General features: G+C 45.8%; 1 protein-coding gene across 3 annotated transcripts in view; it reads left to right on the forward strand.

Moving 5' to 3' along the window:
* Positions 1-3,963: 3,963 nt before the first annotated feature.
* GGCT (gamma-glutamylcyclotransferase) overlaps positions 3,964-15,746 on the forward strand; it is a 40,614-nt gene continuing 28,831 nt past the window's right edge. Inside the window, exons 1-2 of one of the 3 annotated variants that reach the window (XM_088463732.1) lie at positions 3,964-4,028; positions 13,372-13,679. In XM_088463732.1, the coding sequence (XP_088319858.1) occupies positions 13,485-13,679 (195 nt within the window). In that variant the 5' untranslated portion in view covers positions 3,964-4,028; positions 13,372-13,484. Of the gene's footprint in view, positions 4,029-4,139; positions 4,174-12,493; positions 12,513-13,371; positions 13,680-15,746 lie in introns of those variants that run through there. The other 2 variants (XM_088463738.1, XM_088463748.1) reach the window with 2 other exon arrangements.

Genomic DNA, 15,746 nt, shown 5'->3' on the forward strand with positions numbered 1-15,746 from the left:
AGAAAAAAAATATCATAGCGAATAATTGAAAACAAGGAATCCAGTATTGCAAGCAGCAATGTATAATCAATACATTGAAAATGTCCCAAAATATATTGCTACTAATGATGATATATAGATATATCTCAGCAATAAGCATTTAAGCGCATATACTGCCATGTGTGGAGCTAGACACAGCCCCTCAATGGCGTGCGGCACATTTTACTACCAACTAAAACCTCCCTGAAACTAGTTTTTCAAAAGTAAGCAAGTATGGGGCGTATTAAAAGAGAAGGACGCCATGCAGCTCATTGAGTGCAGCAGTAGACTCTGGTCGCTAGTAGTCTCTAGTGCTGTGCCAGAGTCTACTGCACATGGGTAGGTCACCGGGGAAATGGTGTGGCAGTCATTTTCCCGGTGATTTCCCTACTGTGCAAGCGCAAAATGCCGGGAAAATGGATGCTGCACCATTTTGGGACTCTGGAGAGGTAAGTGTTGAATAAATGGGTGCAGGGTGTATGGTGTGGGCCCCCTTGGACCTAAGGGGCCGTGTGCACCACACACCCTGCACTCATTCTAGATATGCCACAGAGTATGACTCCTTGTTACCCTGGTGCTCAGCTTATTGTACAGGTATGGCTTGATCGCTGTATCTTGGTCATGGTACCGGAGGGTGAATGAGGCTGCAGAAGCCCAGAACTCATGCTCTGACTACAGGCAGGCTTGATAGTGGTAGGGAGGACTGACCGGGAGGGACTTTACACTACATGTTGCAATGGATAGAAAAGGATTTCAGTACAACCAGTTATTTCTAGACAGCACTAATTTCTCTACAGGAAAGTGACTGCGCACACACAGTTCCTCCTACTCCTCCCTGTATCAACCACCAGGAGACTAGCAGCACCACTTCCCAGAGCCATCCCATACCCCTCAGCTAGCACCACACATAGGCTGCACTAGCAGATCCCTCTGAGACACAGCACCTTTGGGAGCACAGCCTATCCAATGGGGATCACTACCCAGTTAAAGCATGTACTGGGGCTGTGCCAGGCCACAGATCTAAAAATAAAAAGAAATAAAAAAGTCACGGCCCACAGGCACATCGGTCCACCAGGAATCTTCCCAATGAACACTATGGCCAATCCACCTCTGGTGAAAACACAATACAGTGATAAAGCAGTACAAATTAAAAACTCTTTCCATATATTAGCACATCCTACAGCAAGACCCCATCCTTCAAAACATTCATCCACTGTAGCCTGAATTAATTTTCAAGAGAGCGTTTTCCCTTAAGCAGATCCTTACTTAAAACAATCCCTAAAAAGGAAGACACCAAAGAGAAACAATGGTTGGGTCTCAATACAAAATAATTATTTCCATGCATTAACTTCAAGTTGTGCAAATTCAGCACCAAAACAAATACATTGAAATCAAATGTGGATCAGAGGGATTAACCCATTATCTATACGTCACTAGATTTGTGACTACGTAATCTACTTACTGGAGTGCCCATGCGGCCTCCAGCATGTAGGGAAAACATCAATATACCTACACAATCTGGGATTACTTACAGAACAGAATCTGGGAATACTTACTGAACACTCAAATAGGTGTTATCACACGCAGTCTATCTAATGGTGCATACACATGGTCAGACTCGCTAGATCAACGATGAACGATTTGACCAACTATTTCATGAACGATTAACAATTTCTGACAGTATTAAAATGAATGAAATCGTCCAAATCTGTCTGCAAACACAGACGATGTCAGATATGGTTATCTGACATGTGGGAACGCGCATTGTTGGTCAAAGATATCAAGGTTTGAACAATTTTTACAATCGTTATCATTCATATCTGATAAGAAATCTGACCATGTGTATGCACCATAAGTATTTCCCTGACTCGCCCAATAAAGATACCACAGGGCTAAAAATAATAGATATATAAAGAATCTCCAGAGGAGGGGACAGATCAAAAAGACTATCACAAAAGGAGACATACTGGATTTACAAACAAAAGCGTTGTCCCCCAGAATAAACATTGATATAGATCAATCTTTTCTATAGATCAATGAAACTTCTGTCCACAGGGACTCTTCATTATACAACTATGTTCCTGTATAATCATTTGTTTTGTGCAGACACGGAAAATGTTCTACATGAATCACAATGAGTATGCACTATGCAGTATGTGTTAGTCACACTATTCATTAATATAAAATATACATGTACTACTTATATAAATATGTGGTAATCATCAATATGAAACATACATGCACTGTGTGTATATCTATAACTATGCATTGATGTATACGTTAGTTCCAAAAAGTATCAATATGATATCCCAATGTACATATCCATTCCTTGCTTTATTTCACATTATACTGCTTACCTCCCAACATTTTATGTGCCACGTTGTGACTCCTTGAAAAGGGGTGTGGCTTTGTACCGAGGGCATGCCCCCAGGTGTATGACGTTTTGGGGATGTGACCGTGTGTCATGCCCCTGTTTCTCATCATGCTGGGGGCTTGGTCAGTGCTTCGGGGCTGCCCAGCCTCTCTCTGCACTGTATGGATGATGCATACAAATGTACGTCATTCATTCATTGCTGCTCTGCTATGAAGAGCAGTGTGTGACAGAATATCCCCCAAAACCACATTGGGACAATGCCCGAAAAGTGTGACTGTCCTGTTGAAATTGGGAAGGTTGGGATGCATGATATTGTTTTATTATCTAATATCATATATATATATATATTTATAATAATTTTTTCCATATTTAATATTATTTATCAATTTGCTTCACTATATTGTATATATTATATTTTACAGTTGAAATGCTTTCAGGTCTGTTATCGTTTTATTTAATTCCCCTATACACCTATCTTCAATTTAATACACCACTTTTTTCTGTAAATCTTTATGTGACCTGATGACCTCAACTCGACACCCGATCCCAGATTGGGTTTCGATCCCCACTTAAACTTGGGGTATCAGGGATTCCCGTTTACTGTCAGTAACCCCGCCTGTTACTGACTCCGCTCACTGCGCCGTAGGCATGTAACGTTGCTACCACCACCAAACACTACCATCGCTGTTTGGAACCACTTCTTACATACAAGCAGGCTCCTACCCCCGGCACCAGGAACCGATTCTGCTGCGTATGCGTTGACGAGCTGCGGCCGTACCTCCTGGTTGGTGTCGGCTGATTCCTCCTGATGCATCACAATGGATTAGGCTCTGCACGGTAGCTGGCAGAGGACTTGAGCTTGGAGGCACCTTGGTTCAATTCAGAACAGCCGGAGAATGGAATAGCATTTTGGGGGTCTGGGGAGCTGGCTCTACACTCTACCCACACTCCCGTGGGTCGGGCTGCGGCATATAAAACGTTAAAAGCACACTTATTAACACTCGGCACCTAGCTCAGAGTAGACATTTACAATTGGCGCCTAGCGCCTATACATTTCAAATATGGTGCTGCAGCACAAGGTTAACCCCTTCAGTGTCATGGTCGCCTTTAACTACGTGTGGCCGGCCCCCAAATACACCACACACCCAGGGGTATATTTACTAAAGTGCAGGTTTATAGAAGTGGAGATGTTACCCATAGCAACCAATCAGATTCTAGCGATTATCTTCTAGAAGGTGCCAGATAAATGTTAATTAGAATCTGATTGGTTGCTATGGGCAACATGTCCACTTCTAAAAGCTCTCACTACCCCCCCAGAGTTTTATCACTTAAACTATGCCTATATCGTAAGTTTACCCCTCTGCTCTTGGTTGTTACAATAGATTTATCCAGCCCCCACTCACATTTTTGCTCATCTCATAACTCTCCCTTTTCCTTTTTTTTACAGTTCACAATTTCATACAGAGCTGGAGCACACACAGCACACATCACGGATTCAGAGTCTCTGCTTTGGTTACACATTGCTGAGCAACCAGCCATTGTGATGCGATGACTGGACCGGCGATTCCATCACAACTCACAGCTACTCAGCTTGTTACCAACGATTGCAAGCTCTCACATTCTATCCAAGGGAAAGGTAAGATTTTTCCATCTTACCTCTTTTATAATTTATGTATATTCAAATATTTAATTTACACATTGTTCTCTATGCATTCTACTTTTATCTAAAGCTGGGTACACACTACAACGACTGACCGATCCACCGTCCGAGCGGCCGATTGGTAAGCTATACACAATTACATCGGCCACACTATGGACCTCATTCAGAGTCGGTCGAAGCGGCCGCGCGGTCGTATGGGAAAAGGGGCTGGATATTCAAATGATTCCCTCGCAAGTTGCGTCCCTAAGTTCGGATCGGTAGCTGGCCGACCAAGGGGAGGAAGCGGTCGGAATTCAAAAAAATACGCCCCCTTCTCGTATGCATTGCACGACATCTCCAGGCATATAAGTATAAGGATTAATCGAGACCATCGGGAACCATCGAAACTGGTCGTAGAGCTTAAGGTTGACCATACCCTCTCTTAAGCTCTACGATCATGTCAGTGTACCGTATGCACTCCCATAAAACGCCGTTTGCATAATTAGGCACGCCTGCGTTCGGATCTCCACTCCCCCGTTTTCAAGCACCTTCCCCTGTTACCACCCACAAACGCCTCATTCTGTCACTCAAACTACCGACCTGGCTGTGTTCCAGGAGAGAGAAATTTCTGATCGTAGCGGCTAGTTTGCGCACGCGCATTGCGAACTTTACGCATGCGCAGTATAGCGAACATCGGTGGCGTACGACCGTGCGGCCGCAAGACCGACTCTGAATGAGGTCCTATATGTCTGGCTTGACATCACAACTGGAAGGGCATTTAAATTTGCCTGCCCAGTTGAGATATCAGTGTCTGCGGACCCTGTAGCAAGTGTATGGGCTGTTGTTGAATCGTCCATACATACACACATGCAGATGTACAGCTATACAGTATTTTTCAGATATATTGGCATCGGCTGTGATGCAGGGCCGACCTGATATGTCTGTACGACGTTATTCACTTACATATAGTCTTTACACACCTGCCGATGCACACACAATATATTGTTCATCGATCAACGAACGATATATCGACAAGTGTCTACCCAGAATAATGATGATTGAGAACTGTACTGTAAAATATAGAAACATTTTGTTCTTCCCCCACAAGCAGCGCCTTGCCAGGAAGATTTTAGATTGATTGTAAAGTCTGCCACAGTCTGGATGTATCAAATGCTGATTGAAGCGGCTCATGAGCCTGCATCCCTGCTGCTAAGATACCCCCAGGACAAACTGACTGTCCAGGATATGCAACAATAGAATCAAACAGTTATGCTGCACATCCACTTGCCGACTGTGAAACAAGTGCACGATTACAACATTGTAATTGTGCAGTTGTGTCACAGTCTGTGATGTGCCTACACTGAACGTTCAGTCGTTCGGTGCAGGCATATCAATCATTACCCGTACATGCTCAACCTGACATTACCGTCAGGTTGACCAGCAGGTTCGGGTGATGATAGATGTCAAAAAGACCAGTGGGCGCGGGCATCGCTGGTCGTTTTTACATTAATGTCTGCGATTTGTGCCAGATTACTGAGCGATTGCACGACATTACACTTTAACTGTGATTTGCTCAAGGATTTGCCACTAACTATATCAGCAGCAGAGATTATGGGGCAGATTAAATTAGCTGCGGGACTTACCCTGCGACTAATTGCTGGCCTAAATTCCCATGGTGCGGGGAAAAGCTATTCAATTAAATAGCCTTTTTCCCGCGCCGTAAAATCGGGACTCACGCACGGAAACACACTGATTCTACGTAAACTGCGGAATCAATGTGTTTTTTCCTCGCGAGCGAGGCCGATTTGGTCGATTTGACATGGATTTTACCTTACACCTACATGAGGTGCAAGGTAAAGTCCGACTGCAGGGACTCGCACATGGGGTCCCGGGGACTTCCGCGCGAGGAATCCCCGCTAGTTGAATAGGTCCAGCGTGGCAAGTAGCCGCCGGGTAAATCCTGCTGCTAATTGAATCTGCCCATATGTGTAGCGCTGCTACATGCTGTTCTCACTGCAGTTTATTTTCCAAGTCATGCTCCAGCACATTTGTGGTGCATAGTGGAAGAATATGCAGGAGAATGCAACTTTTACAAACAGTGTTGGACTAAATCAGTAGTTCTCAAACTAGGTCCTCAGGACCCCACACAGTTCACATTTTCCAGGTCACCCAGCAGGAGCACAGGTGTATTCGTTACTCATTGACACATTTTTTCAAAGATCCACAGGTGGAGATAATTATTTAACTTTTGATTCTGTGAGGAGACCTGGAAAACATGCACTGTTTGGTGTCATGAGGCCCGAGTTTGAGAACCTGTGGACTAAATGGATGGTTCCAGCAATGAAGTAGCAAATATGCATATACAGTATATGTGCAGAATCTCGGCACTCCTGCAATTCAATAAATAATATGCAGCCTGGGTGCCCTCCCCAGTGGTTTATCCAAATAGACAGCGTAGTGAGTGGCACTCTCAGTGTAGTTCCACTTTTCAATTGTATTAAAATTTTTGTCAGGAACAATTATACAAAAACAAAGTCTTTCCTTATATACCAGTGTACCCCATCAGACCTGATCCACGCCTGTACTCGGACTTCCGCTGACGTCACTGGTCCGCACTGCTGTTGCGGGAATGATGTCACACGCTGGACATTCCGTTGCTAAGCAACCCAACTCATGTGTATACTTCTCCGTGGCAACATCTATAGATATACACAAAACATTAGTGCATGCATCTCAAAGATGAATAATTATACTTATTCAACTTTGAGATACATGCGCAACAAGTTAAATAGCAAGTTAAATAAATGTAAATACACATTGCGTTGTCTCATTTAGTACAATGATTTTTATTTTCACTTCTATTCATATGCGCTTGTTTTGCATTAAAAATACATCTTATTCTGGGCATACATGGCCAGATAAAATGACTGACAGCCCGCAGATGTCGGTGGCAAACACTGTGAGATATCTCACAGTGTATTAGCCCTGACATCTGCGCTCCGCCCCCGGGGGAGGAGACATTTCCCTGTTCCTTCCATGGGAAGGAACACAGGAAATGTCTGTCTGTCGGCCATGGCTGGGCATACACTGCCTAATGCGGCCGACATTTTAACTCACAAATAGCGCATCGGACGGGCATGCTGGTTGATCCGGCATGCCCGACCGAGCAATATTTAACTCTCGGTTGCCCGCACACATACTACAAATATCGGGGCGATCATGTATGCCCAGCTTAACACTTAGGCCCTGATTCAGAGCCGGACGCTCTGACCAGAGCGCTCGCTCTGAATCAGGGCCCACCTCCATAATTATGGAGCGTCCTCCTGGACGCTCGTATAGCTGTGGGTCACCACCCACAGCCTATACGAGCGTGCAGGATGATGGTCGCGATGGTCTTGACCATCGCGACCATCGCCACTGCGAGCCGAAGCCTGCGGTTGAGTTTCTCAACCGCAAGGCCCGGAGTGATTTTGGCTCTATCAGAGCCAAAATCACTCCCACTGACATCACTAGTGATGTCAGTGGGGCCGGCTTCTGACGGTAGGCGTTCCCTTGGGAACGCCCCCGTCTGGGAGGCACGCCCCTGGCACGCCCACCAAAGGGGGCGTGCTGTCAATCAACATCGACAGCACGCCCCCTTTGATCAGACACAACGAGCGAAGGAAAGTCCTTTGCTCATCGCGTCTCGCGCATGCGCACGACGGAGCTCCCTCCGTCGTGCGCATGCGCAGTGCACACCATAGACCCACTTGCGAGCGGACAGCCGCTCGCGAGTGGGTCTGAATCAGGCCCTTAGTTTTTACACAGTCATGTCTACAGCCTATAATTCATACATGCCTACCCTCCCGGTTTTCGCGGGAGGCTCCTGATTTTTCGGGTATCCCCCCGCACCCCCGGAAGGGTAGGCATTTCTCCCGCATTCTGCCCACTTCCTAGTGAAGTGGGCAGAATGAGGAGAATACCCGCCGTGATCGCGGGTCTCCGTGAAGGGGGCGGGGCTTAAGATGTGATTCTGCATGAATCACAGCATTTGGCCCCGCCCCCTATGTAAATTTTACCCAAACGAGGCAGTTTTGCCATGAGGGGGCGGGGCTTAATGACGCGAATCGTTAGGCCCCGTCCCCATCGGCCCCCTGCTGCTTCTCTTACCCGGGCTTCTCCCGGGAAGAGATTTTTAAAGGTAGGTAAGTATGCTATAATTATCCAGACAGGTGCCTTTTTTGACTGTTTAGATCATTTTGTATCAAAATAGTTGCTGGTGTTGCCCCCAAAATTATTTTCCAAAATACAATTGTATCAGTGATTGATTGATCTGGATGCAAAATTCTATCAGTCAATGACTGGATGGGCTTTTGTATTTTTTTTGTGAGACTTTTGTCCTGCAGGTAACATGCATCCATGTGTTTGGCAATTGGGATGAACTAATGCAGGGGTGGCCAACCCACGGCTCTCGACCCGCATGCGGCTCTTTCTTTGTTGTGATGCGGCTCAGCAGTCCGTAGATCCTGCAGTGGCTTGCGGGCGCCAGGGGCCGGTGTGCTACGCCACCGCAACTGTAAATGCTGCCCTCTGAAGAGATCAGGGTTAAAGAAGTCTCTGATCGCTTCAGAGGCCAGCGTTCCCAGGGATGCCGATGATTTGAGGAGCCTGCGCGCCTGCTAGATTGAATTAGATGCACTCAGCGACAGCGGGAGCCCTGACGGCGTAGAGCCAGGGATGCCCAGCGTGGTCAGGTTAGTACTGGGGTCACTACTTTAGGGGGCACTGCATAAGGGGCACTACCACAGGAAGCACTGCATAAGGGGCACAACTACAGAGGGCACAGCATATAGGGCACAACTTCAGGAGGCACTGCATAAGGGGCACAACTACAGGGGGCACTGCTTATGGGGCACAACTACAGGGGGTACAGCATATGGGGCACAACTACAGGGGGTTCAGCATATGGGGCACAATTACAGGGGGCACTGCATAAGGGGCACAACTACAAAAGGCACTGCATATGGGACATAACTACAGGGGGCATTGCATATGGGGAACAACTACAGGGGACAATGCATATGGGGCAATGTATATGGGGCACAATGACAGTGGGCACTGCATAAGGGGTACAACTACAGAGGGCAATGCATATGGGGCACAACTAAAGGGGGCATTGCATAAGGGGCACAACTACAGAGGGCACTGCATAAAAGGCACAACTACAGGGACATTGCATAAGGGGCACTACTATAGGAAGCACTGCATAATGGGCACTACTACAGGGGGAATTGCATAAGAGGCACTATTACAGGGGTGTGACACAAAGTCATGCCCTTGCAAGTTTCATACCAAAGGCGTTCGCACAAAAATGTGACAGCTAGGCCACACCCCATTTTTTGCACGCATGCCTTAGGCATGCGTGATATCGGCTCTTTAACTTGACTACAAATATTTTTTGCCTGATTGCCTCTGATTGGTTGGCCACCCCTGAACTAAAGGATCATCATGTTCAATTTTACCACTACATTGGCATAAACCTGCACTGTCTGCATTACGCCAGAGCAGCAAGTACTGGGTATGAAAAATAAGTCACCCAACCCCACTCCCACATAACTGGGCCAACATCAGTGGATATAAACTGTATGGCACAAATAGCTAATAAAAATCAACATGTTGTTTATTCTAGAAAGCTATAAAAAATATTTATTCCTTTAAACCAGTTAGTTAATTAAAGATTAATATAAAACTCAATTCCTACTGTGCATGAATCAGCGGCGTCACTAGGGGGGTGCGGAACTCATTGGGTGACACCACCCCTAGTTACATAGTAGTGTAGTGATGTGCAGGGCCTATAGGAGATGCCTACATCCATGCTTTCAAAAATCTACCTATTAGTTTACATAAGACCAATTAGGCAAAGGGTAGATCTTCTTTAAAAAGGATTGGTCCCTCATTCAGCAACACTTTGCCTGAGGAAGCGATCCTTTGAACCGAGAAACGCATGCAGAGACACAAGCATTTTCTTTCATGTAAGAAATACATTTTTATTTTTTTATTTTATGATTTATTTCAACATTTTTTTATTGCCTATATTGTTTTAGAATATTTTTTTGTGCTGTTATATATATTTTATTGGTTCACAAGCATTTTAACATACCAGTTTTTTTTTTTAAATACTTGCATTGTATTGTCCATTACCCATATACTATTTATTTATTTATATATAGTCGCCTTTAAAATGTGGCTGTGGTGTGATAGTTTCGCCTAAAATCGCATTGCGAACTTAGGAAATATCACATGAATGTATTAAAATTCACATGCAGGGACAGAATACCCTGAGACTGTTCCGGCACATGCGCTGCCGGCTACCTGCTCCCCATACCTACAACATCAGCTTACACTTACCTATGTTCAGGTGATCGGTGATCTGGTGAGCTCCTCTGTAACCAGGACAGCTGATCGCTGGGCTCCTGCTCTGTGACCACAGGCTGCTGATCTGTGCAATAAACTTGGATGCCGGACGGGACTTCACTACATCTCAGTTCACAGCACAGAGCAGATGACCAGGTCATAGCGATCAGCTAACCAGGTCACAGAGGAGCTCTTCGATCACTGCCCCCTGGTGCAGGTAAATGTAATTTTTTTTTTTATTCTATCATTTTTTTTTCTTTGTGATCAGCCTGTGGTCTATCAGACACACATGGCTGATCACATAAGCCTGCTCCGGGCTCTGCTTTCCCTGTCAGCAGGCAGGGACAGCTGAGCTGGTGTAGGGGAATGACGCCATTTCCAGATAGAGTTATTATTGCATGGCTCCCTCCTGGTATTATTTTTTCAATTTCTTTAAATAAATCTGAAACAGATCACATATCGCATTACAAATATGGGAAATGCGATCTGCTTACTAAGAAAGAAAATTTAAGGGCTTGGAGTATTTTTTTTTATTTTTTACGAAAACTGGTCCAATAGCCCTTTGATACATTTTAGTGATGAAATAGTGATAAGACTAACATTTTATATATATCTTGCTATATGTACCCTTATAAACTATTTGATCCTGAGAGTGAAGGAATGAACACCCAAGACATATGTGCTTTAATTATTTGATTTAATAAAATGCATTTCACGAACCACTTGGCTGATATTTTCTATATATCAGTTTCTTATTATTATATGAGTAAGAGATTAGATCTCTACTATATGGGAATAACTCTGCCTGCACTTAGGGCCTGATTCAGACCCGCTCGTGAGCGCTATGCGCTCGCAAGAGTGTCGATGGTGGCCCAGTGCGCATGCGCACGACAGAGCCGGCTCCGTCGTGCGCATGTGCGAGACCCGGATAGCGACAGGCAAACCGTCGCTACTGCCATATTATGTGAACCACTTAGTAAGGAATGACTGTACAGTCTTGCCACTAATTACAGAATTACAAAAGGGGTGTTGCTATTCATAATTATTTATCTGTATTGATAATTTTTGATAATCTGTGTAAAGAATTGCAGACCTCTTATAAAAAGGCAGGACCTTATTTCCTAAGCACAAAATGAGCTGGGCACAGAGCAAAGTTGGCTTCGATGGTATGATGTGCAAACAGTGGCGTAAGTTCATCCCAGATGCCTGGAGGCAATTTATCATTTAGTACCCCCCCTATCCCCCATATTTGCAGCCCTAAATGGGGTGAATATATTGTGGGTGAGGGAGGTAAGTGCCCCTTCAGTACTGGCGCCCGGCGGCAGGCGCCTCCATTGTCTCCCATACTTCTGCCCCTGCGTGCAACTAGATTTCTTCCCAAGTAAAAGATGAGATGTGATGGAACAAGAGCTAGCAACATTCAATGGTGAAAGTTGGTTAGTATGAAGGCATTCCTAGCAATGTACATAGGTATTGGGTTGGGAATCGCAATTGCAACCAGGATCATCAAGAGTTTGGTTACTGGGGGTGTGGTCAAATCCTGGAGGCCTGGCCATACCTCCTCCAAAAAATACTATTAGTATTAGTACAATAAAATACTATGTGCTCAGCACATGGGCTGCTCCAGGGGGGAAGGGGTGATCAATACAATTGTGCCCCCCTCCCCTTCCACACACATCATGCAGATAATGCAGGCAGAGAGAGAAAATTGCAGTTATTCAGCAGCAACGGCCTCCCTGGACCCTCTGCAGCCCAGCACACAGAATTTTGCTCATTCCAGTTGCTCCCCCATGCAGAGTCCCGTTCCTAAACACATTTTACCCAATTACAAAAAAGATTACAACGTGCCACATTTATGTCTCATTTACTCTCATAATCAATTTAGGACATAATTTAGGCTAAACCAAGAAGTATTTCTATGTTATGTTTTATTTAATGGAAGGGGTGGTTATAAAGAGGAAGGAGGTTGGATTTTTGATGTGAATGTTATACTTTTACATTGTGTTTCTGTTGAAATGTTTCTGTCTCCCCAGAATATAAGGCGCACTACAAGTATTCTGGGGTGTCTCCCAAGACCAAGCGTGAAGAGTAGGTTTTCTACTTGAAGCTCCTGGGCAGACTATGTATTACCACTTTTACACCTAAATTCCGGGTCTGACTCGGAGTTGGAACAGGGTTCCAATACGGATCAGACCCGGAATTTAGCCGGCGCCGACCCAGGATATTCCCGAGTCGGCGCCGTTCACACCAGAGTCGGGTCTGCACAGACCCGGCTTTTCCGGCGTTGAAGTGGACGCTTGGAGATGAAGTCATCTCCAATCGTCACTGAAGCCGGACCAATCGGCTGGCATGCGGCGTGCTCCAGGTCATTGTGACCCGGAGATCGCCTTTCACACTGCATGGTTTCACGGCTTACTCCCGTGTTAAACTCTGCAAGTTACCTGGGTTCGATTGCCGGGTCACTCCCCTTTTATACCAAGGAGCTACCCGGTATAACCCTGCAATAACCTGGGTTTTAGCGCCGGTGTAAAAGGGGTATCAGTCATGTATGCAAAACCAAGATATTATGTGGTGCACATTTCATAAGTAACTCCCGCAAATGCATTTCCAAATGTATGGCTGTAAAAATAGGTTAATTGTCATGGCCCGTGGTATTCTGCTGTCGCTAGACAAAGCGGACACAAGTGCTAAGCTAGAAATCACATTATTATTTATTTCATTTAATCAATTACTTTTTTTTATATAACAAATGATGCAACTGATGTCAGTTACTTTTGTAACTTGAATGTAAGTCTAAAAAAAAAAAGATTTGGAACAGTTTTGAAAGCACTTGTCCATTCATCAATAAGCAGGTACAATATGTAATCACATTCTGCCTTGTTTTTAAATCGCGCTGTTTTATTGTGGCAAGTTATCTACTGGACTTTTCCCTTTTTTGCATTTTCAGTTGTGATAGCAGTCACCTGAGCAACAGGAGGTGTGTGCAGTTCTTGCACTGACCCGCTAGGTGGCGCCTGACAGCAATCGTTCCCCGAGATTGTACAGTGGAAACTGTAATGAATGACAGTTCGCTGCATGCCGGCAACCTCTCCTAATACACACACAGAAGGAACGGCAATGGAAGGAAAAAGATCAGCTGGTCTCCAGCCCGGGGGCGATCACTTCTATTACTTTGCTTATGGAAGCAACCTGCTAAAGGAGCGAATCCTTCTAGACAACCCGTCTGCTGCATTCCACTCCATAGCGATGCTCAAGGTGCCAGTAAAATTGTATATACAGCTCTTCTGCATGCATGCACTGCACTATACTTATTACAATGTTATAGTGGCCTGTGCAGCCCTTTGTCCCGAATGAGCTGATGTAGATTGCTGTATACTGTATGCTTTATTTGCTGCCATCTGGTGCAGTTATTGTATCTCTGACTCTGCATGCTGAGGAAGGAAGTGACTGTGCTTCACAATGAGTCAGCAGTTGCTATTTATTTTTACCTTTTAAATACGGCAGCATGATTTGCATATATTACCATAATTTTCCATAATTACCATAATTTGATAGTTTGTCTCCTAAACGTAACATTGTTATTTAGTTTCTGTACTGTGATTATAGAGAGTGTGCCACACCTGGGAGCAGAATTTCACATTTCCAGCAGTTACCTGTGGTTCATTCACACCAGTAAAGTTTGTGGGAGCAGCACCTTTTTTGGCACACTTCGATTTGATGTATCCAGCACTCATCAAATCGATTCCCCCCTCCAGTCTGATTTTCATAATAAGCCCTGAATTAATTTCCCTGTAGAGCAAAAATTATCCTATCCTTAATACCTCCCAAATTGGTATGTAGTCATTATGTCTATAGTCAGTATGAGTAATACCCCTTTTCCACCAAAATTCCGGGTCTGACCCAGAGTTGGAACAGAGGGCCTGATTCAGACCCGGTTGCAAGTGCTGTGCGCTCGCAATTGGGTCGATGGTGGGCCAGTGAGCATGCGCACGACGGAGCCTGCTCCGTCGTGCGCATGCACGAGACCCGGATAGCGACGGGCACTCCGTCGCTCCGGGTCTCGCAACAAAGGGGGCGCGCTGTCGATGTTGAGTGACAGCTCGCTCCCTTTGGTGGGCAGGCCAGGGGAGTGGCTGCCCAAACGGAGGCGTTCCCCATGTTTGGGGGCGGCCCCACTGACATCACGAGTGATGTCAGTGGGAGAGATTTCGGCTCTGTTAGAGCCGAAATCTCTCTGGGGCTTACGGCAACAAGACCCTACCACAAGGGTCTCGTCGCAAGCCTGATGGTCGCAATGGTCTTGACCATCGCGACCATCTTCCTGGCCGCTCGCTATAGCTGTGGGTGGTCACCCACAGCTATGCGAGCGGCCAGGAGGCCGTTCTAAAAAAAAAAAAAGACCGGCCCTGATTCAGAGCGAGCGCTCTGTCAGAGCGACCGGCTCTGAATCAGGGCCAGAGTTCCTATCCGGATCAGACCCGGAATTTAGCTGGCGCCGACTCGGGATATTCCTGAGTTGGCACCGCTCACACCGGAGTCTGGTCTGCATAGACCCGACTTTCCCGGCGTGAAAGTGGACGCTTGGAGATGACGTCATCTCCAAGCGCCACAGAAGCCGGACCAATCAGCGGCTTGCGGCGCACTCCAGGTCATCGTGACCCGGAGTGCGCTGTACTCACAGCAGGGTTTCACGGGCTACGCCCGTGTTAAACCCTGCTGTTTACCTGGGTTGGATTGCCGGGCCACTCGACCTGGCGATCCAACCCTCCCCCTTTTACACCAGGGAGCTGCCCGGGTTAACCTTGCAATAACCCGGGTTTTAGCTCCGGTGTAAAAGGGGTATAATTGAGAGATCATAGCTACAATCACACTAGACTAGTCCAGAGGTTCCCAAACGCGATCCTCAAGGCACCCCAATAGTTCAGGTTTAAAGGGCCCCATACATCTGCGATGGATTGGCGTGATCCTGCAATGCTGCAACCTGGCATCGCAGGATCGCAGAAACCCAACATGTTGGATTTCACCGATATGACAATCACAATCAAAAAATGAACGTGATTGTCAAATCAAGAGAAATTTTTGCATGTGAAATTTCAGCGATCCTGCGACGGATTGCTGAACATCGATGGTCCCCGGTCGGTCTTTCTGACCGGCGGATCGGCGTTTCTGCTTCCATCACTACATTGCGACGATCTGTCGCAGATGTATGGGGACCTTAAGAGATATCCATGGTTGAGCACAGGTGGTTAATTCAAATTGACTGAGGTACTAATTAAGTCACCTGTGATCAAGCATGGATATCCTTAAAACCTGGACTGTTAG

This window comes from Taudactylus pleione, unplaced genomic scaffold, assembly GCF_031769625.1.
Source record: "Taudactylus pleione unplaced genomic scaffold, aTauple2 ptg000053l, whole genome shotgun sequence".
In the NCBI taxonomy this organism is placed as follows: Eukaryota; Metazoa; Chordata; class Amphibia; order Anura; family Myobatrachidae; genus Taudactylus; species Taudactylus pleione.